The 23,787-nt window shown below is 39.0% G+C and overlaps 1 protein-coding gene across 2 annotated transcripts in view; it reads right to left on the bottom strand.

Moving 5' to 3' along the window:
• Positions 1 to 22,463, bottom strand: part of rab6ba (RAB6B, member RAS oncogene family a) — a 66,279-nt gene extending 43,816 nt beyond the window's left edge. The window contains exon 1 of one of the 2 annotated variants that reach the window (XM_013270772.3): positions 22,178 to 22,463. In XM_013270772.3, coding sequence (XP_013126226.1) covers positions 22,178 to 22,247 — 70 coding nt within the window. In that variant the 5' untranslated portion in view covers positions 22,248 to 22,463. The remainder of the gene's footprint in view (positions 1 to 22,177) is intronic. The other variant, XM_013270773.3, reaches the window with a different exon arrangement.
• Positions 22,464 to 23,787: the final 1,324 nt, after the last annotated feature.

Below are 23,787 nucleotides of genomic sequence, written 5' to 3'. Positions count from 1 at the left end.
GTTTGTCCAGATGTGTAAAAGTACATGATGCACTGATAATACTACATAACAATCAGGATAGTCCCTGTGTGTGAAGGCAATGAGGCCACTTTTACTGCTATCATCCACTCTGATAGTTTGATGAAATCTCCCTCAAACTCCAGGCCGACTGTGCAAATGGCTCATCTTGACATTTAGGCTATTCAGCGAAGCTCTTTCTTCAGTGTCTGGAGCCTATTGATTACCCTCACACTCTAATTGAAGTAGATGGAGAGTGCAAGTTGCTCTTGTGCAAATGGCCCACTATTTACAACACATAGCTCTGACAGCAGCAGCAGCCTCATTCACCCAAACCGTCTCCATGTGGCTCTCACCAGCCAACCTGAACCTGTTAATAAAGACCCAGTGGGCTCATTTTAAGAGCGGCTCACTCAGGTCCCGATCTGCTGCCGGACTCAAAAGAGAGGTCTTGAAATGACTATGCTAATGTCCTTCTCTGTGTTGCCTTTATTATGGCCTGTGAGGACTGTGGAGGGACGGCTGCTTCATTGTATGAAAAAGATGTCAAATTATTCATTTTACTTGGTTTTGCTGCAAGCCTAGATTATGCAGCAGTGTTTGGGAACAATTGTTATTTTCTATTGTCATTTTCAATTGGCCGTGAACACTTTATTCAAATGGATGTGGTAATTTTAGACGGCTCATTCTTCTGTTACATAGCAGCAGCAGGGGTTAGAGAGGACGAAATCATGAGGTTACATAAGACATTTTAAATCTTTAATGTCGTCGTGCAGCATTGTATGTGAACTCGATGACATCCTCTTCTATTTAAACCTGCAGTCATATGACAGCACCAACCGAGGTGACTGTTTCATGACACTTCATCTCTGGAAACATATCTGCATAGAAACATACAGAATCTAACCAATTACATTTGACCAAAGGAGGTGTGGTTGCTCAAAAACATTATTGAAACCATTGGTTATGACCCGAGAATTAGTTTGTTTTTTTATTATCCTTTTTTAACCCCTCAAGTGATAAACTATTTTGACTAAAATGACTGTGTGCTCTAATTTTTTTATACATACATATTTATTAATGGCTATATTTTTGTTTTTCACACCTATAATTTTTTCTTCATCTATTTCAGGTAAATGTCATTAATTACAGTTGTCATTTAACAATTTTAAACTACAAATTATTTACACAATCTCCTTCTGTGACTTCTTACAAAACAAATTTTCTTTGTCTAACTGAATAATTGAGTGACTTAATATTACTGTATGCTTGCATTTTAACACCAAAAAATGCAAGAAAGGTGGAGAAAACCTGTCTAAAAATGTTTTTCTTTTTAACATTGTTTTCTGAAATTTCCAAACTTTTAGATTAACGTGCAAAAAACAGATTTCATTCATCCCCTTTTTTTAATTTTCCACGAGTCTTTGACTTGAAAATGTCAAGTCACTGAATTATTGAGTTTTAGTTATGGTGCAAATAGAGAAACTGTCACTTGTATTACATTTGTAAATGATTAAACTTCTGATAAAAATCCCACTGAGGAAACTGTTGATCAACTGCAATTCACGCAGCGTTATCATCATAGGCTAAAGGTGGAATAGTAACCAATATCACTAATGGGGCATATTTCACTGCCTGACTCATCAAGTCCCATGAGGCTTTGTTGTTTATTTGTGGTTTATGCATTAGAAACAGAAATCGGAAAATAGTCGAAAGTCCAGATTGTCTTGATTGTGTCATTGCATCTGCATACGTGTTTTCCATTTGGACAGCAAATGGAAGGGGTCTTCACATACCACAAACCTGCAACTGTGTAGTACTTCAAAATCACAACTGCACATTACCAGATGAGGATGATGTATGTCAGTCAATTGCTTATTTGTTGACAAGTGAGTCGGAATAGGGAAGGGAGTTCACCGGGAACGGGCAAGGCATGGAAAAACCATAAAAGACCAAAAATACTACATGAAAACTACAAACAGTGGCTGCAGTAGACACTTGTCATTGTTTTTACACTTGATTTCACTTTAGCTCTTTGTATGTTAGAACACACCTCTCCACCACTGGCTGATGAACCAACAACAGCACAAACAAGAGCGGCAAACAGACCGGTTGTACAAAATATTGTATACACTGCCTCCACTGACAACAAAACCTCTCTGCAGACAGACTACCCCTACTCAACCCCAAAACAAGCATTCGTCAGCAGACGAACTGAGAGGTTCTAGGTTGAATGTGAGAAGAGGTCAGAGGGCTGGTGCACTATGAAGCGAGATTAATGGGTTTGTGAAATCTGTTGAGCTTACAGCCAGCTTTCTAATGTCATGACTAGGGATTGTGAACCGATTCTTGTAGAGAACCAGTTGTCAGTAATTCAATTCCTTGGTATTATTGGTCCGCCTGGCTATCGATTCCACTCATCAGTTCGACCTGCACTTGCACTACAACCAGCTGATAACTTTTATTTTTATTGCACAATGCATTTGTTTATCTGAATACTGTTTATAACACTTATTACTTTTCCAGTAGTGGATGTCCATATTAAACATGGCTAAAATTTGAAATAAAGTTTCTAGTCTTAGCTTTATATAATCTTTAAAAAAGGAGAAGATTCCTAATATAGTCATCTCAGGAATTAAAGACCCAGCTACCTGCTTTTCAAGCCTTCTTTTTCCAAGGAGAAGGAATTGAAATGGCTGGTTTCTGATGAAGTCTGAACTGCACCAAGGCCCACTGAAGAAAAATATAAATCACTGTGATAAATGTGAAGTGTGAATCATTCAACGCTACTCTAGTGGAGTCTAAGAATAAAAATACAGAGCTGGAATGAAAATATTAGGTCCCCTTTAACATCAAATAGACTCATCCCTGTTGTTAACATATAAATACACTGAGTAAGACAATAATTCTACAGTCACCTCTAAATAAAGGATAAAACAGATAGGAGATTTCTGAGTCTTGAGTTTCCAATTAAAGCCTTGGTTTTAATGAAGTCTCTACTTGGAGTGATGCTTCAAAGAGTTTGCACAGTGAGTTAGCAAAATGAGGGCCAATTAACCGAAAGCACCGGGCACCTGCTGCGGCACAACCTGCACTTTCATCACCCGGACACCGCTGAGCCCAGTCAGCACACAGCTCATCAAGGCGTCTCTTAAGAGCTCAAAATGCAATTTATGGCACGTTAAAGGCCCCGCACGGTCAGGCTCGCACTAGGTTCTGCTATTTGTGAACCATGCATCCATAAAACGAGTTGGTTACAGACTCGCTCCTCTCTACACATACAGTCAGTGACAAGAAAAACTAATGTGTGATGAATATAGTAGAAAAAGGAATCCATTTAAGATTTTCGATAACTATATTTAGTGGAAGCGGTTTTGAATTATGCTTGAATTGTAAGTTTGTTCGTTTTTTACCATCTATTCTCTTCCGCTTAGAGAATGGATGGGGACTGTGGGAGGAAGCCAGAGTACCTGGAGAGAACCCACGCAAACACAGGGAGAACATGCAAACTCCACACAGAAAGACCCCGGCCTGATAGTGGAATTGAACTCAGGACCTTCTTGCTGTGAGGCAACAGTGCCAACCACCGTGCTGCCCCCCTTTTTTTTTTTTTTCAACCAGTATTGTAATACATGTGTATTACATACATGTGTAGTATGCATGTGCACAATTGCTTTTTAATGGTAGAGACGGACATAAATTACTTAATTTAGAAAAGCTTGAGACTTTTAATTCAAACTAAAAAATACTCTTCTGCAAAGTTTATATTATTCCTGTGAATCTGTTGGGTTTTGATGTTGTTAGTGCAAAATATGGCTGCACAAAATGTTGTTAATAAACCTAATACTGTTTCAGTATTTGATACAGGGGTGTCAAATGAGCAGCCCAGTTTTCATATCCGGCTCACCAAGGGGCAAACTTAATAAGTAATTCAGCAAATTTGTTTTCAAATTGTAAACAAATACGGTTTAAAACAGTGTTTCTGTTGCTGCCTATGCACACGGTTGTTGAATTTAACTGCACCAATGAAATGCTTGGATTATGTTTTTGCTTGCGTGAGCATTATAACATAAATATCATTCCATAAAATTACTTCTGTGCCTTTAAAAATGTATGTAAAAACATTGCTATAATTCCTAAACAGGTAATGCATTACTTTTGTTAAATTTCTTGAGTTAAAGCTGAGAGTCTGCATCCCTTTCACATCTTTATTGTTTTATTTTAAAAACCCTGTGGTGGTGGCAAACTTACAAAGATCGTGAAAAGAGTCCCTTTGTCTGTAAAAAAAAAAGAGTAATGTGAAAAAGTGAAGTTTTCACAGGAGTTGTGCAATCCTGCGAAAAACGAAATGCTCCCCACGATACAAGTTACTGCTATCTTTAGCAGCAACAACTTGAAGTACTGGTTTTCTGTCTGACTTTATCAGTCTCTCACATTGCTGTGGAGGAATTTTGGCCCACCCTTCTTAACAGCGTGGCTTCAGTTCAGTGAAGTTTGCATTTGGCATTCACTTATTTGCAGCTCTCTTTAAGGTCATTTCAGTCAGGTTAAGGTCGGGACTTGGACTGGTTCATTGCAACAGTGTGATTCCTTTCTTTTTCAGCCAATCAGCTGTAGTTTTGCTGCTGTGCTTGGGACTGTTGTCCTGTTGCATGACCCAGTTTCAACCGAGTACTAACTGTCAGACAGATGGCCTCACATCTGACTCTGAATACTTTGTTATACAGAGGAGTTCATGGTTACCTCGGTGACTGCAAGGTGTTTGGGTCCTGCAGCTACAAAACAACCCTAAATCATCACCCATCCACTTGGCTTTTGCAGTTTCTCTGAGCACTAGATGGTGTGACAGTGGTATGAATTTGCTCATACCTGAATACTCCAGACCATCAAACAGCCAAAACCTCTGCCTTTATAGAGTTGTTCACTGTTGCTGATAATCAGTTATTCAAGTGCATTTGTTTAGCAACCCCATATTGCTACTTGCCCTCATAATTCCCATGGAACCAGTAAGAGTGTACTTAGTTTTTCACAGAAGTGCAAAGAGTGCTGTGAAAATTATTTTCCCCAACGACTGTATTCCAAAGAAAATTGATGGCATAGCCAATAACTCAAGGGTTTTTTTTGAGTAGATGAAAACAGATGCACACAAAAGGTTTAAAACCAAGTGGACAACGAACACACATACAGAGATAAAACTACAAAAAAATTCCAACAGCCTCTTCCTGCTGATCTCTGTCAAGCTGAATAATACACTAACTTGTCCATTCAGCCCTGAAGCTGTGTGCCAAGTCGGCAGGTAAAACCACTGCTGGTCACTCTGCGGCAGGCATCATGGAATACCCTCCAGGTCTTGGCAGCCAATCAGAGCAGAGCAGTGCTTTTTACATGGGCCTGGTTCCCACTTGTAGGAGACGGCTAAAAATAATGCAGTGCGTGTCATTCTTTTGCACGACACTGAGATGAGTGCTCAACTCACTGGAGATGGGCAGATATCCAAAATTTATCAATGAATGAGTTAGCTGAGAAGAATGTGTGGCTATTTGTGATTGTCCTCACAGGGAAAGGAGAACAGGAAGATCTGGAGGAGATACAGACCTGTGGGAGAGATACTGACTCCTGCATCTGTGCACTTGTTTATTCATAGTCACAGCAGCCGGTACCCAGAACCCAGCGGGAGGATGCCAAAGAGCAGATGGCCTCCAAATGATTTTCCAACAGTCTAAGTTAACAAATGATATGCATATTAACAAATCAAAAGAAACTGCCACCAATTGGGAAGCCAAAAGTGTTTCTGTCTAAAACTTTTCAGTTTGGTGCTGGTAAAATTATATTAACAGCTAACAATCACAAACTACCTGCATATGAAAATAATCACAAATTCCAAGTTCACATTCTGCTCTCATTAGCATCACATACAGTTTACTAGAGGTGGGGGAAAAAATCGATACTGTGTAGTATCGTGATATTTTGTTTGCTAATAATGTATCGATACAGGGACAGCAGAAATCGATATTTTGTTACAAAAGTTTTTGTGGAGCTGATCAACATGCTCTGAAGTCAGAGCATGTTGATCAGCTCCTTTTTCTGAGCAAGAATCCTGACATTCCTTCACTGTCCAAATGTGTTTAACTTTTTTTTTATGGCAGCAATAAACATGACAGTTTGCTTATTTTAATTTAAGACATGTTTTATTTTAATTAAGTTTAAAACTTTTTTATTTAATGTAAAATAATATTTTATTTTAATTTACTTTCAAATTCTTCAGTTGCTGAAGGGGTTGCATAGTTTTCACAAATTGCATAGTTCAGAATAGCCATAATTGTACCAGATGGTTGCATTCAGTTAAGTTGGACTAGACCGTAATACAAACCGTTCAGTTTGTCAACAATAAAACTGACTGAAATGAGAGAAAGACTGAGTGTGAGACTTTGCTATTAGATAAAATGAATATTAATAAAGTTTACCTTTATGTACAGAATCTGAATATCGCAAAATATTTTAAAAAATTGCAATAATATCGTATCGTGTGGTAAGTATTGTGATAGTATCGTATCGTGGGATGTATGGTGATTCCCACCTCTACAGTTTACGTCACCTAATGCCATGTAAGGTTTTTGTGATGAACTGAAGTAAAAGTTCACACTGTACATTTTTCATGCTGGTAAATCCCAAGACTAAGCCACTAGACATGAAAATGCCTCCAGCAAAATTTGGGACTGCTTCATCATCACACAGGTGGAATTATGCACCAAGCAAACACACATCTGGTCCGAATACGCTGGAGTGGATAAAGCCTGTCAACTGTCCATCACAAGCACAGAAGGGTAGGTTGGGTTAAGTTTATTTCTTCTTAACAAATCCACCATTTCCAGTTGCATATTTTTATTCTTGTAATCTGTTGGAACTGCTTGGCATGAGTCAGTCCTTATAGAACCTGTACTAGGCTTTGGGTGATAACCATCATGATAGTTATCGCAAAATAACTTTTCTCCTATAGAAATATGAGATAGGTTCAATGTAAAGTCGACAGAACTTATCTTCCCTGTTTTGACAGATGACACGAAAAGCCAACGACGATGAGAATAGCTCTGAACAGAACCAATCGTGTTGTTGGGATAGATTTGGAGCCAAGTCGGATTAGTTTGACACACACAGCGTTGGAGGAGCAGCTACTTATGCTACTGTTTGGGCTACTGTAGCCGTACACACTGGTACACATATTACATGTACGAGTGTGAGCGACATAAAAGAAAATGACAAAAGAGAATGCTAATGAAAACTCAGGGGACAGCTTTAGCGAACACGACACCCCAACAGATACAGACCAAGACTCAAAAGACAAGGACACTGTTACAAAGAGGGTCCAAGGAATAATGTAGTTTGAAGAGATTTGAGCGATTTAAAGGCCGACTGTAAACTGTCAAAAGCAAACTTCAATAAATTCAATAAATGGAAGGTGCTGTCTTTTTTAACACCTGAACCGATGCTTTTCTTTAGAGCGTGCACAATGCAGACTTTTCACTCCCAGACTCCTGTACCATGCATTGCAACAAGGAAACGCAGTGACATCACAACTGCAAAAATGTCAGATTTAAGCAGCTGAACTGACCCTCGTCACAAACTCCATGGCCACTAACGTTTCTCTTAGACGGCTTTTTCCAGGTGCACGCAGAGTGTAGAGAGATGGACAAAGAGCTACCACAACGCATCCATAGATGAACCTCACTGCTCACTTCACTGTGACAGTACTGCCCTTTGCAATAAATATTTACTTGTGTATTCTTTTAAGTGAACCACAGCTGAGTGAATATATGAGTTTATGTTTGTTTACATTTGAAGGTTTCTTGAATTTGTACTGTGGATATTTTTTTGATATTTTATTTTAGTTTTCCATTTAGTTAGCATTCTTCTTAACCACTTAAATTTAAAATATAGTACAATTTTTCTACAGCATGTTTATTATCTTGTTTTATTCACTTAGGAGTAAAAAGGAACCTTTAAGCTTGACAATGATACAGTGATTTAAATGTATATTGTCATATATCTATACTGGTCAACTTTAGGTGTAGCAAAGCAGCTCATCTTCCATCTGAAACAAGCCACTTTAAGGCCACTCCCCCTTTAAGCCAATTCTCTTCTGATTTGTTTCTGTTTATACAAGGCAGCCAATCAGAAGAAAGCTGGTTGTTTCAAACAGGATTATCTGAAGCTACATGATTATTTTGAGTCATGCAAAGCTACTCAATTCCAAGAATAAAAATAATGAGCTCAAAGTAAATACAGCAGGTTAATATCCACAAGAATCTTAATGATGTCAAAATATATATTTGTCAGATACTTTGGGAATACCTGCTAAGGACAGCGTTAGTAAGTAAGTAATATAAGGAACATTGTATTTATTTTGTATATTTAATTTTGTATAGCTTTTCTTTATTCATTCATTCATTTCTGAATATTTATTTTCTGGCTGCATCCAAACACGCTGACCCATGTAGACCAATCAGAATCAGACAGAAACAAAAAGAAGCATCGGATTTAGATCACAGATCGGCACTGTGGCAGTCTCAGGAATCTGTGCAGTATTGATTATTTCTACAATGCCTGTCACATGAACTACACCTGCAGAAAAAAAGGGACTATGAACGGGACATCCATTTACCAATACCTCTGAATAATGGATGAAGATGCTTTCAGACTCAAAAGCTGAGTCTCCCGTGCACACACAAAGCACTCAGAAAGCCATTTCAGCTCCTATGCAGCCTAATGAGGCATTTGACTTTACCAAAAGCAACAGCAACAACAACAATACGGCTACATACACAGCAATAACACAATCCCATGTCCACCTAGGTGTGACACCAGCTTGGAGATATATAACTCTTTGGTGTTTGTGATTGCCTTGGGAAAGAAGACAGAAGTCATATTTCTGCTGTTTGCGGCCAGAGGGCTTCAGAGAGACCAACATGACGTTTTAATGTTTAAATTAGATTTCATTCTCAGAAGGCAGAGGGCAGCTGGAGGCTGCAGAAATGAAACCATTTTACCCAGTATCCTGTCAGAAAACCAGGCCACTGCTTTCATTTCCAGTCATTCACACATATCTAGTGAAACTTGGTTCACTACATCATTAAAGAAAAATCCTACTAATGTAATATATCAAGGATGAATCTCATTCTAAAGTGAAAGGCTAGCCTCTCAATGGGGATAACATCTGCAGTTAAATGATCAGCGTGACGTGTGGTTGCTGGGAAACCAGAAACACACCCAAATTTCTGGTCAACTTGTTAGGTAAGAAATATAGCAGATGTAATGAAAGACGGACATAACTTAAAGATCTAAAGAGTGAAGCCAATGAGGAAGTGCCTTATATCTGCATTCTTTCTAATCGGCAGCAGTAAGCACTTCGTCTGATTGCACGTAAGAAAATATTCCTTCAAACTAATCGGTGACTCGTTGGCAACCACCAGTAGCTAGAGAAAAATGTGTATTAATTAAAAAGTAGTTGCAAGGCTTAACAAGGCTTCATATGAATATAAATATAGTCAAAGATCATAAAGATGTGCGACATGTTCTGCATTGTGCAAACATTTTAGAGTGGACTATGATGAATAAAATTGACTGTGAGGATTTAAACCGGTGGCAGACTGTCAAAAGAGGGCGCTATGGTGCCGCCCCCATAAAAATATTGCAAGGAAAAAATCCACCACAAACAAATAATTACAAAAACACAACATACATTACAAACAAGTACAGTTTGCTCATACGACATGTGCCTGCCAGAATCTGTTTTGTGATCAAACCTTATTACATCATACAGTAAGTTCTTGCGAATCTTTTTTTTTTATTGCAAAGGTTTAAGAACTGTTAAAGTGTCTGTGGCTTTTTTCTCTCACCTGTAAGATGCTTTATTGTCTGACTCGTCACACCAAATTGCGCCCCACCCCAAACACATTTTTTACTGTGAGCCGCCACTGATCTAAACTCTTTGCATACTCTTAATTATCACATAACGTATTTTCATTATCCAGGTGTCCATATCACCACCTGTTAATGGAAGAACGAGGAAAACGGGAATATATTAGCTCGTATTGGCCAAAGTGCAGATGTTTTAACATCATATGATGTCCTGACAATGAAATATGCAGCTGTTCTTATCACCTGGAATAAATTATTCCTAACCTATTTGCAAATCAAGCTTGTTTAGACTAATGTTGATTTTGCCACTTTATGAGTTATTACAGCTACATGGAGCACCGTAATGCATCAGGAGCGTGAGGTTTCCAAGACAAGTAATACAATCAGGAACACACTTAGTGTTTAAAGCTCCTTTACCTGACTCTGGCAAATGTCCAAACGGGTAATTCCATATAAAATTAAGCAAACGTGAAGTGACCCACCCAACTCCCTTAAAATCAGCTGATTCTGAATATATTAAAAACTAGTTTTGACACAGAAGGAATGACAGCTAGAAGATGAGCCTGGTATCCAAATGTAAGAAACCAAAAGCACTTGTTTTGATCAGCCTCCTCCTCTCATGAAGCTTTCAAGTGAACCAAAAATGCACTTTCTTAAGTTTTCTCCAGTGAATTACCAGAAACAGATCCAACATCAAGGGTAGTGATGCTTGTTTTTCACATTTGTATTTAATTAATGATCATTTAGAAGTCATTCGTAACTCAAACTTTTATTACAATTAATTGCAAATGTAAAAGTGAAACATATGAGGTCAAACTAGTAGGCAGGGGTTAAAGAATGTAGTACATCCTGAGTTTGTTTTCAGCAAAGCTTCAGATTTTTTTGCTGGCTCAGAACCAGCAGTTCGTAACAAAATGAAGCTTTGATATTTGGAAACTGAGCCCAGCAAAGAAATGCTGACTCAGGGCTAATCACAGGCTATGAAATTCGAGACAGTTTTACCTGCAGTAGAAACAAAACAAGCATTGTAACCAGTGAGTTTCAGATCAAGGACTGCGTTGGCAAAACAAAAAAAGAGAGAGAGAAAAGACTTAAAACAAGGTCTGAAGACAGCTTCCTGTCCATCAACAGAAAGAAAAAGTGAGCTCTACAGTGAAGGATGTGGAAAGGGAGAAAGATAAAGGATAAATGCAACAACACACAGTAATACTGTAACTAATATGCAAAGATAGGTACCAAATAATCATAAAACCACTGCTTGAAATATTTTAATTATTGACAATTTTCTGTAACCTGGCTGGAACCAGTTTTACTCAGCGGTCTGTGTTACCTTCATTATAAGACTCAAATGTGTTTTGTAGCTCCATACAGACTTTTTAAGCAAAAATTGCTCAAAAATGGCTCTTTTGGTAGTAAAGGTTGCGACACCTGCTATAGACAAATTACAATACTTAGTTTAAAAAGATTATGACTTTATCTGTTCAGCTCATCAACACTAGACCCAAACTCCCTAGAAGCTTTGGGAGATGATTATGATTTTTTGAGTTCTTTCTTCCTGTTTTTAGTAACATTTAATGTTTTGGGAAGTTTTTGGGTCCCTGTTTTGACATTGTTGTTGGTCTAATCTCCCCGGTGTTTTTTGCTGATTCATTCCCTGGCTCCCTGGGTTCACATTTGGATTTCTGTTTGTTCTCTGCCTGTATTTTTTTGACATTTGCAACAACTCATTAAAGGTTTGCTTTTCACCTGTTTTTGTGTTCCTCGTGTCCTGCCTTTCTGATCCTCTCCACACCCATTTATGTCAGTTTTACTGGGTTTTTTCCCATGACTTTTGAGGGCTGGGTTTCTGCAGTGCCTTCCTCTGCAAGTTGTCTTGCAGTGATTCATTTCTTTGCCCGCTGAGTTAGATTTAATGCTCCCTACTATGTTAAACTGCAGTGATGAATGTTCAGCTTGCCTCCACTCTATAAATCCCTGCAGGACCTTCTGCATGTTGCTCACACTGGCATCTCAATGAGACAATATATTCCTGCAGTCACATCTACTATATTAATCAGTGCTTGAAAACATTTGTTATTCTAGAATTGATAAAAAGGTTTAAAACCCCCATTAGTTAAAGAGAAAAAAAAAACCCACCACGCCTTGCATCCCTTTAGCGCAGGTGAAATGAAGGCTTCAGCAGGATGCATTCAGCCCCATGATGAGGACTCATCTGGGAAGCTGGAGAAAGGGTAAACACCGATGGAGACCTGCTGAACTCAGTCAAGTGTCACACCCCATGCCGGGTAAATGACAGCCTTCCTCCACAGCGGGGATTTTATTCACCGAGCCGTTCTGTTTGAGCAACTGGGATTAAGTTGAAATGGGATTCTCTGCCTTTCTCCTTCAAAAGATCTCACATTAAGCAAGAACCCAATCTGTCTCTAAGACACACAATTTAGAGAGAACAGTCTGAAAACAGCTTCTCTGCCTGAATAATGTCAGGCACTTTCAAAAGTTCCTGAATCCTTGTTAAACTTGATCTCTAATACAATAGGGTAAGACGTTAGATTTGTAGAAGAGCAGCACCCACGCCCGCCGCTTTATCTTTGTAAAAGTGTGTCGTCAGATACATCCTAAATCTTCCCCTCACACACTGAGAGGGTGAACTGAATCAGACGCTTTCTCTACATCACTGCATGGGCAGCACACACATTTGTTTTATTCTGGGCAGAGTGAATAAGTGAGGCAGTGCTTTTCCCATGGGCCTGTGAGAACACACCCTCTCAGCTGTGCAGCATAAGTACTGTACACAGAGCTACCATTGCTCTGCTTGGTATTCTCTGACTGCAAACCAACTACTGCAGAACTGAAAACACTTAGACAAACATTAAAATTACAGTTTGGAAAACAAAAAACAGCTATCAACATAATATCAGACCCCTAATTATTTTTGAAACATTATGGTATGCACTTACAAATGTGTTGCAGCAGACATAAGCACAAGGTGAACAATGTCTGAGCGGCAAAAACAGCGCTTGCATCATAGTCAGTATAAAGGTGGGTCTGAAAAATGAGACCTGGCTTTTTTTACCATGGCCACCAGGGGCAGCTCTCCTTAGAGTTGTGTAGAAGTGTATGGGCAGACGATGGCTGGTCCAGGAAGAGTGCAAAAATGTAAAATATTTTCAGATAGAGTGGAAGGCACAGATGGAACACTTTCAGCACAGAAAATACAGCAAGCACATGAAATGAAATGTAAATTTCGGTCAGGTCCATGAGACTTGGAAAGGTGTGTTGGTCATTCAAGTTGTAGTTCCCATGAATGAAGGGATTTGATAGATAGGCACCAAAGATTAGTGTCACCATCTCAGTTTCTAAACAAATGCTTAATATCATTATATCATAATTTTCATCTCTACACCTCTGTCATGGCGTAGACTAATGGCCAGAAAAGTGTTTTTGTGGAACATAAAAACAATACATCAAAGTTGACCCGTGTTTTTTAAATTGATACCACAGGTGCATCTACTGGGAGGTTGAGGGGTAGCAATGGCAGCCACTATTATTTTGGTTTGTTTTTTTGTTGTTTTTTTATAATTTCTTGCAGTGTTTTTAATATAAATACAAGAATGTGGTTCAGTTTCACTTTGTCAAAGTGGTTTTCTATCTTTCTATCTTCATTATCCATCCGTCCATCCTGCCATCCATTCTTTTCTGCTTATCCATTTCAGGGTTGTACGAGGGGTGGAGCCTACCCCAGGTACCATATGGTGACAGAATATATATTTGGATACAGAGTGCCATCACTTTCTCATTTTATCCTATAAAATTTGGTCATTTGTGTTTGAATTCCTGAGTCATGTCCATAAACATGTTTTCTAAGGGAACACATCTTCTTTTGAAAATCGAGCCAGTTCATTCTTGAGTGAGCATTTGTGCCACATATGAAGAAATTCCCTGGAGGTGCTATAAGAGTGAGACAGAAGAACAACCACATAAAACCATATGCCCTCCATCCTGGTTATCACCAGAATGAAAGCATAAAACAGGTAATGAGGCCCAGCTGCTTGGAATATAAAAAAATAACAGCCTGCTGGGTTAACAAAATATCATTGTTGCCCTAAAGCCACAGATAAAGGGACTAACTTGGACCACTAATGGCCAGCTGAGCCGATCAATAGCAGATCAAAGCTATCAGGGAGTCATTTCCCTCAATCCGTAAGAGAAGTACACTTTCTGGGAAGATGCAATTAGATGTGAAATGAAAGAAGAGCAGCTATCTTTAGATGGAGGTAGATTGGCAGATACTACAGCAAACACAGATGCTACTCAGGGAATGAAGACTAGACAAAGTGCCAGTGTTTAACAGCCAATCTGCAGTTTCTCAATCATAGAAAACGCTACAAGCTCAGTCTTCAGCTACTCACTATTAATGATTCACTTTTAGAATAGGAGGCGGTGGGACAGTTTGAAATCCCAAAACAGCAGCTCCTCTTTACATTTAAAGACTCCAGAGATTTAAAGCTGTATTTATCCTTTACATTCTTTTAGTTAATGACAGTTTCAGTCAAATTAGTGAATCTCAGAGGAGATGATGAGGTTCAGCAGCGAGGAGTTAAATCAAACCCAACGGGACCTCGCCTGTTCCACCCATCACTCACCTGAGGCCGTCTAGTCTTACACACTCTTGCACAACATGGAAGATTTTGTTGTGACTAACTTTGGAGATGGCAGTGGATTTAAAGTTGTCTAGGAATGACTTTTGCAATACTGATGAAACATGTTTGTAGGTGAAGCATCAAATTATCTTACAAAACAAACTAATGTGGATCATCTGGTCTCAGGTGTTCTTTTTGCAGAAGGTGGGTTTGTCTCTGTTCATCTAGAACTCTCAGTAAGATTTTTGACTGAACACAATGTAACCTCCATCGTTTCAGTTTTATTATCTTTATCTTCACTACCCCCCAGAACAGAGCCAACTTCAGTTTTCTGGCTCCATTCAATTCTAAAGTTATAGCAATGCTCCGTGTTTTAGTATTTGTAGAAATCTATCAGTCAGAAGATGATCTCTGGTATCTATGAATTTTACATTTTTAAATTTACTTTCTTTCAGATGCTCAACAACTTATCGTAGAGCCCCAGTAACAGGTCAAATGGGAATATTAAATTTGACACTGGTTTATAGAATCAGTACAAACTAAGCAAGCCTGTCATTTCTAAGTATATTGAAATATTGATTTCAAGAAGGTGACTGGCACCTTCTTTTCTTCTGGGGCTCTATTTTAAACTCAAAGCACTGCAGTGCAGAAAGCAGAGCGAGCTATAACTACTCAGAGGTGAAGATTTCTGAAAAGGGAAGTTAAAGAAAACACCTACAGGTGATTAAAAGTTATTTATTTATTTATTTTTTTAAATCCCATGAGTCAACTTCACTCCCACCACTGAGAATTCAATAGATTATTAACTATTCCTTCTATTAGACGGACAGGGGTATTTTGCAGCTTGAAATTACGGTGCTAAAGCCGGTTAAATATAGATTATTTGTGTTTGCAAAGGTGTTACATGAAGTTTTAAGGAGCTGGAACATTTGTGACGACAGGAATACAACAAACAAGTCGACCCACGCTAAAAGCATGCACATTCTCCACATATTTCATCTACAACCTCCTCTGATTCACAAACCGAGAATTTCCCATCAGCTGATAAATGTATGAAACCCAGATTTGCCCAGGTTTGAATCAGCTCTGAGGCCATTTACTGCATGGCTACCATTTACATTCAAATGTTTTATATTCTCTAAACTCCTGACACGAATGAGCCTCTTGCATATTTTACCTTTATAGTATTTATGGCATATAGCATACAGTAAAAATCTTTTGTACCATAAATGTGCCCGTGTGCTTCCATAGATTTTCAAGTTTTTTGCAGCAATGTTACAAATTTTATGGCGAGGACAATGAAAAGTTGTGTAACATATGTATTTTTACAATATTAGTGCAATTATAATCACTACATTTGCTCTTTCAAATGTTCAGATATTTCCATTCTCTGAATTTTGAGTCTTTAAAATATTCAAACATCTACAAACCAGATGTTTATTCAGACTTACTTTGAAATTGAAGCATGGAAATAACAAAGGATGAAAAACAGCGTGACTATGATGACTTCAATGTAGTCTGTTGTTGATAAAAGCATCACAGAGTCAGCAGCTGATTTACACTTTTGTGTTAAAATAATATCAGCAGACTGTAATACATAATTCACTCAAATGTGCACTATCGAAAGAAGCAACAGAGAAGGATGTACTAAATAAATGTCATTTTGCTTATGTAGTTCATGTTCTTTAAATTCTTGTATGACTGAAATGTTGGAAGGAATGACATAAGAAACATATTAGAAGAAAATGTTCTTATAAGAACATTTTTAGAATATCATATCATGGATAAAGGAAAAAGTATAGATAGGACAAACACCAACAGAGGCATTCGAAAAGTATTCCTGCATAGAATAATTAAGAAATTGGTTAATGAAATTCCCCATTTGTTCACATTAAGGTCAAGTGGTTGAGTGTTAAAGGTACACGAAATCAGAAATAATAAATATTTAAAAATACCATGAAACTGGTGCAAATAGAAGCCATCAAACCAAGAACAGGAGCCAAACAGGAGCCAAAACTGAGCCACAGGCAATAAAGCTAAAAAAAACATTACAGTGGTTTGACTTGTCTGTTCTTGCTACAGACTTTTTTGCACTACCTTCTGCTTGTCATTGTGCAGAGTATGCACAACAAGCTGTATGTTATTGACACGTGTGAAATACATAGCTGCGCTTGTGGTTTCAGAACCTGAAAGTGAAAAATTGTTGGCTGGTGTATGGCAGTCTGTTGTGAGCCTAACCCCAAAGTTTCATTTGCTCAGAAAGCTGTTTCCTCGAGACATACTGATTGATGCATTAGACAACTAACTGAGCCCTACTTTGGAGCATGTCGGTCTGGTGATTCAGCAGCATTTTGAAGCCAGCGCTGGTTTGTACAGTGGTAATCTCTGTGCAGCGAAGGGCAGAAGATGGCATTTTGATTCAGTGAGCAAAACCTCATGGCGGCCAAGCGGATGTATCTTCCAAATATATTCCCAACTGTTTGTCTGGTGTGAAATGAAGCATTCAGCCAGGGGATTAGCTCCAAACAATTGGCTTTTACAAAGTACCATGTAGTATTGCTCCTGTGAAAACACGCCTATGGCACAATACTCATAGCCCAATAAATGCAGATCAGTAATCTGAGGTGTTCTAACAAAGACTTGGTTAATTGCACTCAGGCTGGAACGGGTAAAAAGCTGTTGCCACCAGGAGTGCGGGTGCGCATACTTGGAAACAGCTGATTGGCCTGCTTAAAGCCCTCAGCTTTGTCAAGGAAATCTTTAGCCAACCTTCTTTGTGCACGGAGTGTAGAAAACACCTAAAGAAGTATGCAAGAGGAGAGACTTCCTGACAGCTCATTTCACATTCTGCCTCCTGCTTCCACCCACTTAATGTAGAGCCTCCACCTCTCTGACGTTAGCGGATTCTTTTATGAAAAACAGAACATCGTGCCATCTTTCCCTTTATAGACATTTTTCAGCCACTTCCACCATTATGGGGCCTTCACTGTACACAGGGACTCTCAACTCAAAAAGAACAAGAGGAGGGGTTTTTTTGTGCCGCTCCTGACATACTTCAGTCCAGTCGTGTATATTAATAAAAGATAGCGGCTGAGCTGACGGGATTCACGCCCGCCTGGGCACCAGCTGCAATTATAGTCGACATGTCAGAGATGCGCAGCTCCACCGGAGATGAGGCTGCCGCTGCTGCTGTCTGGATGGTTGACAAATAAAGTCCCCTCGCACTGATAACAGGAACACACTTAACTCCACAAGAATTGATGTACAGACCTGCTGGGTCTCCAGCTGAATTCAGAATCAGGGTTTTTCCTGAATCAGAATGGGTATTTGGGAGGGGGGTCAACATGATTGGTCCCCACATATTAGAAGGAAAGAGTCTATGTTACTGTATCTGACAGAAATCTATTTATTTTTCTTTCATATCTGGCCATTTCATAAAGAATGTCTTTCTTTAAAAGTAATTTTATTTAAAAAATGATGCCCTTTCATTGGCACACTCTTAAACTTTTTTGAGGGGTAAGAAAACCCAAAGAATAAGACCGACTAAAGTACCTTTAGACCACAACAAAGTTGCTAGGTTAACACCTCACATAGGAAGTCTCCATGAGGTATCCCAGTCAGATGCCCAAACAACCTCAAATGGTTCCTTTCAATGTGAAGGAGCAGAAGTTTTACTCTTGAGTAGTAACATAGATCGGCCGGTAAATTGACAGCTTTGCTTTTAAGCTCATCTCTCTCTTTACCACAACAGATTGAAGATGGATTGGGACCAATCTCACGCACCTTTCTCCCTTAACTAATGGATACGACCACCAGATACCGAAACTCTTCCACTTGGGGCAGTAACTTGCCCAGAGTGGGAGCTCCACGATCAGTCATTCACTTGCACAGATGTAATCTTGAAGCCACCAAAGTAGACACCACAGGTCACAGGTCAGGCTTTTTAGAAGCTAACTTGGTTTTATAATAACTCATTGGCAAAATCTAACTTAAATTAAAATCAGATTAATGATCCAGCATACTGACAAACCCACATGGCTGTTCTACAAACATTTATCTTGCTAATAAAAGTTTGCAGCAGTCGCCTTAATCAACTGACAGTCAGCAGTTATTATAGGAAATGCTGAGTCTAAAATCCTTTATTATGTATCACAGGAGCTGATCACAAAACCCAGAAAATCCATTGTTGTGCATGTGTAGCATAAAATAAGTTTCACTGCAATAGAGCAAACACAGAGAAACGCTGATAAATGCAGTCCTGCTGTTTGCCAGTGAGTAAACACCCTACAACGGCATTTATTAAGACCACGTGTTGGTGAGCAATGACTTCAAGCTGTAACAACAAGCTGAACAATTAGGAAATTTAATTACCAAGTGGCCCACTTTGCTTAGGATAAGAAATGTCCTTTATCAATAATTCAGGCCTATTGTTAGTTAGTTTTAGTGTATGTTCATGTACAGGGATTTTTCCTGGCTCAAACAGACCTTCGTTTGTTACCTTACGTTTTAGAAATCTTTTGTATACACGCTGTAAAAAATGATCTGCAATTCTAACAGACAAACGAGAGATAAACTGATAAACAGGTAAAACAATTCGAGTGAGATGAAATGCAATGATAGCTTAAATGCCATTTTTGCTTGCTTGCCTTCAATAGCCTCTTTTATACACATCTTATTTGAACTATGAATCAATATGTGTTACACAAGCCTCAAATTAAGTTTTATACAGCACACAAAGAGATAAAAATAAAGATTTTATTTGTATTCATGTCTATAACGAATAAATTTACTGGATAAGACATTATGTCTCTCAGTGTGACCATAATTTGAAATGTCAAAAGAATCAGACGGCTTTGTGGTTGGGTAAATACAGACAGTGCACTCCCTGATATTATGTTTATCCAGCCAAATAAATCCCCTTTGGCTTGTTGCTTGGCACTTAATGTCATAAAATTGCCCAAGAGGAAAAAGCTAACTAGCAGGCGTATGTTTGTACATTTTATATAAACTGCGTCTAATTTACTTTCATTTGCTGACGAGAGCACTGCGAGGCGACAGAGGAGGATGTGCTGTTGGTTTTATAAGCTACAAAGGGAAATCTCAAGCATCACAATGCTTTGAAATCACTTGTAATTATTATTTTTCTCATTAGGCACACACCACTGGTGCCTAGGACAGAACCAACAAATTCTGGATCCAAGGCACTACAGAATAGCTGGACTCATAGATGAAAACACTTGTGTCAGTTGTTAACAGAGGGGGCTCCTCATAGACTGCATGTAAAGATGGATGCAGAACCTACCAAGCATTGTTTTCTAATGGCCAACAGGGGGCAATTGGCCCTTACCTCACTTTACCTATGACCTAGTTTAACCTCAAGTTATCAATCAGTTTTAGTAACTAAACTCTTTCCCCCCGGTAAAGATGACATTTGTCGACCTTACCAGCACCCTTAATGACGAGTTTTGACAGCTCAGTATATATCAATAAAGATCTGGTTTAGCAACCATTAGAATAGGTTCTGGGTTTTTCCACAGGTAGTATGAGTATGCTGTATAGGCAGAGATCACCCCCACTAATTCCTGCACACCAGTGCTTTTGTTCTGGAAGTAGACCTGAAATGTGACAGAAAGTACTCAGTTCAGAAAAGAGAAACAAGGGTTAGCTGTAAAAGGGTCCAAGGGGAAAAGAATTAAAGTGGCTCTCTTTGTTTTTCTCATTCACTGTTTCTTTTATTTATAAAATATATTTGTACATTTTCTTATTAATTACAGTTTTCAATCATTTTAATTTCTAGGAAGAAGTCAAATGAGCTGTTGTTGTCACTTTGGACAATAAGTATCTCCATCAAGGCTTTAGTAGAGGTCCACAATTACAGCCTAAATGAATATCATAATATTGAGTTCACGATTATTTATCACAATTATTTGTTGATTTTGGTGACAAAAATGATCATAAACATCTCTGCAGACAAATGAGATGTTTATCCACCTGACTTAAGTGCATCTGCTAGAGCCAAAAAAGAATCTTTCACATAATTCACTGTACCTGCGTGATGAATGGTAATAAAACTCGACAGCTGTGAGATCCCACTCTGTTTCTCCTCCGTGAGGAGGTAAGATCTTTTGTCCAGCTTGCTGACCCTTTGCCAGAAGTCTTCATTACTCACTGTGGTTGCTGGACACATATAAAAGTACTGCACAGTCTCGCTTTTGAGGATATCTGAGAAGATCCTGGACGATTCACGTTAGCAATCACTGCATTGTTTTTCCTTGGCCTTCATTTTACAGCAGTTGGTGGTTTTCAGGCAGACAAATAGAATAGAAAGGTGTGTATGTAAATATAAGCATATATTTTAACATTATAGGTTTTGATTGATTCCACAAAACTACTGACGTCTGCAGTGAACTATGGCTGAGAGAAGCAAGATTCATTGTTTCTACAGCCTCAAATAATATATAATAATAAAATGCATAATAGCCAAAGCTTGAAAATGTATTTTCCTGTCTAGCATCAGGACTACATATAATATATATATACATGTAATTTTGTTTGTACAGTTTGTATTTTTTAACTGATTTTTACATAAAATGACTGAATAAAAATGTTATATTATCTGTCACAGATAAAGACACAGTAAAGGCATTACAACCACCAATAGAGAAACTGAAAGTATTTCTTTACAGCTGCTGAAATAGCTTGGTTGCTTCAGGGTTAAATGACATAATGTCCTATTAGTTAGACACAGTAATAAACATGGCACATTGCTGTAAATGAAGCATTATTCAAGCTAATGCACGATCCCACTGTACTGGGTGATCAATATGACCTGCTGGAGCCCTGAACTGTGACTAATGTGGTTCATTGGGCTGCTCAAGACCATAAAACGACCTGCCCTGCTCAGAAGACAAAACCCAGACATTCAGCTCATGTCTGAGGGAGCTCAGCTGTGTAATCCTGAGGAAAACAACCTCAGACAAGGAGAAGCTTTGGACTCTGATGGTGTAGAATGGGGGAAAAAATGTGTTATTTAGTGTGAAATAATAATGACTGAGCAGGTCATCATACACAGACGCACAAACTTGGTCCCAGCCTCATCAGGCAGGCAGGCAAGGCAGGCTGGAACAATACCAGGGCAGAGACTGCAGCCACACAAGTTATCTCATCGCCACTGACAACCTGGGTGTGTCTCAGCACACAGGAATATTTGCCAACTTGTACCATCCCCAGCAGCATCAGACCTCAGACTTGCACAAGCCTCCCTGCATGCATTTAGCCGGTACTCCATCCGAACAGCTCGTTTCAGGTTTAGTGCTTCAGTTATTTTACTTTTAAACTTAAGAGCCAGAGGGACACAATTCACACACTCCCGACTATTGTGCAAAGCCTCACGGGCTACTAATTTGATTAAAATCTCCTCCCCACGCCCCGCTCAGACATTTTTTTCTCCTTCCTGGTGCTCAATTTAAGTCCTAAAACTCCACACAGGCGCCCTGTCACCAGGATAAATCAAGCTCTGCTTCCTTCTGAAACACGAACTTGCTGACCGGCCCCAGCAGCAGCAGCAGCAGCAGGTGCACCGAGCCACTACACCAACTTCTACAGAGAATTAAAGGCGTCCTTACCACTCTGCTCCCCGAGAAAGACGAGTTTGAATTTTCTTAAAGGATTCCCAAAGTCACTGCCCACGGACATTTTGAAGAGGAGGAAGAATGGGGGGCAGTACGGACTAGGTGTAGTTGAGCGCGTTCCCACTCGAGTTCTGAGAAGATGTTGGATGGAAAAGGCGGAGGTGCTGCTTCCCGTTCACTCTCTCTCTCGCTCTCTCTCTTCGTGATGGGGACACACACACACATACACTGCTGCTGCACCGCTCCGTGACGCTTTGGCTTTTTTTCCCCCTCCCTTGTGCGCATGCGTGGTGTCGTCTTCGTGATATAAAATGACGTCATGGGCCTCGGTGTGTAGAGAAGGTGCTGCCGGGCGCCGCTTTGATGTTTTCAGGGTTCAGCACGAAGTTCGAAGACACTGGTACGCGCTTTGTGCGCGCGCTAACACTTTACAGCACTGCAGCTCTGTGTGGAGCTTTTTCAGAAAACACGTTCTTAAAAAATGTAAAAAAGAAAAAAAATGTAGAGACTTTATTTTCGTTTCTTTCTTTCCTTATTTATTCGATTAGTAAATTGTTTATACTACTTTTATAATTGTTTTATTTTGCTTTAGTTATTCACTATATGGATATATGAATGTTTTGCATATTTTACTTTTATTGCATTTTAATGAAATGTTTTACCTATGTCATTTTTATTACTGCATTTCATATTCCTTTATTGTTTCTATTTAACGAACTTTTTTTAATATACTGTTTTGTTTTACCCTGTGTTGTATTTTTACTTTATCTTATCGAGCCATTCTACTTCACTTATACCCTAAGCTGTTTCAATAATAGTTTAATGTTTAATATTTAATGTCTGCCACAGCACACGACTTTCCCAACTTTGGGACGTATGAATAAATAAAGTAATTGCAGTATGTTGCCATTGTGTGAAGTATGTGATTTAAAAAGAAAGTCTGAGAAAGGTGGACAAAGGGAGGACAAAAGAAGTGGCAGGTCTGTCTGCAGTCATCTGTAAAAACACATGTGAAGGTTCTCTCAGGATTTGGGACTACATTCAGCCAGTGGTGTTAGAGATCTTGTCAGAGCTGATGGATTTATGAACACATGAAGTGCCAGCAGATTTTGATCCACTATGCAACAATCTGCCATAAACAGCAGATTTATGGCAGCTTCATTTTTCAGCGTGACATTGATCCCAAAGCAATCAATGGATTAAAAAACACACACACACACACACACACACACAGTAGAACACTATCAGTCATGGATTGGCCTCCCCAGAGCCCAGAATTCAACATTACTGAAGCAGTGTGGGATCATCCTGACAGAGAACAGAATAAAAGGCAGCCAACATCCAAACAAACCTAGAGAACTATTCGTGCAGTTTACTTAACGGCATGAAATCCCGAATGCTGCAAGTCAGTTCAGGCTGTGTTGATGAATATCGATGTTCATAGCAAATTTTGACTTTTACATTTGTTAGAATTGTACACTGTACACTTTGTTTATTTATATATAGTTTTTGACCAATCATGGTTTTTGCCAGGCCAATATTGTAAATAAGAATCTGTTTTTATTGGTTTCCCTGGTTAAATAAGGGTTGCATTGACTCACTGC

The sequence above is a fragment of the Oreochromis niloticus genome, linkage group LG23 (genome assembly GCF_001858045.2).
Source record: "Oreochromis niloticus isolate F11D_XX linkage group LG23, O_niloticus_UMD_NMBU, whole genome shotgun sequence".
Classification (NCBI taxonomy): Eukaryota; Metazoa; Chordata; class Actinopteri; order Cichliformes; family Cichlidae; genus Oreochromis; species Oreochromis niloticus.
The sequence above is the reverse complement of the archived record's forward strand: the minus strand, read 5'-3'. Positions and strand labels throughout refer to the sequence as shown.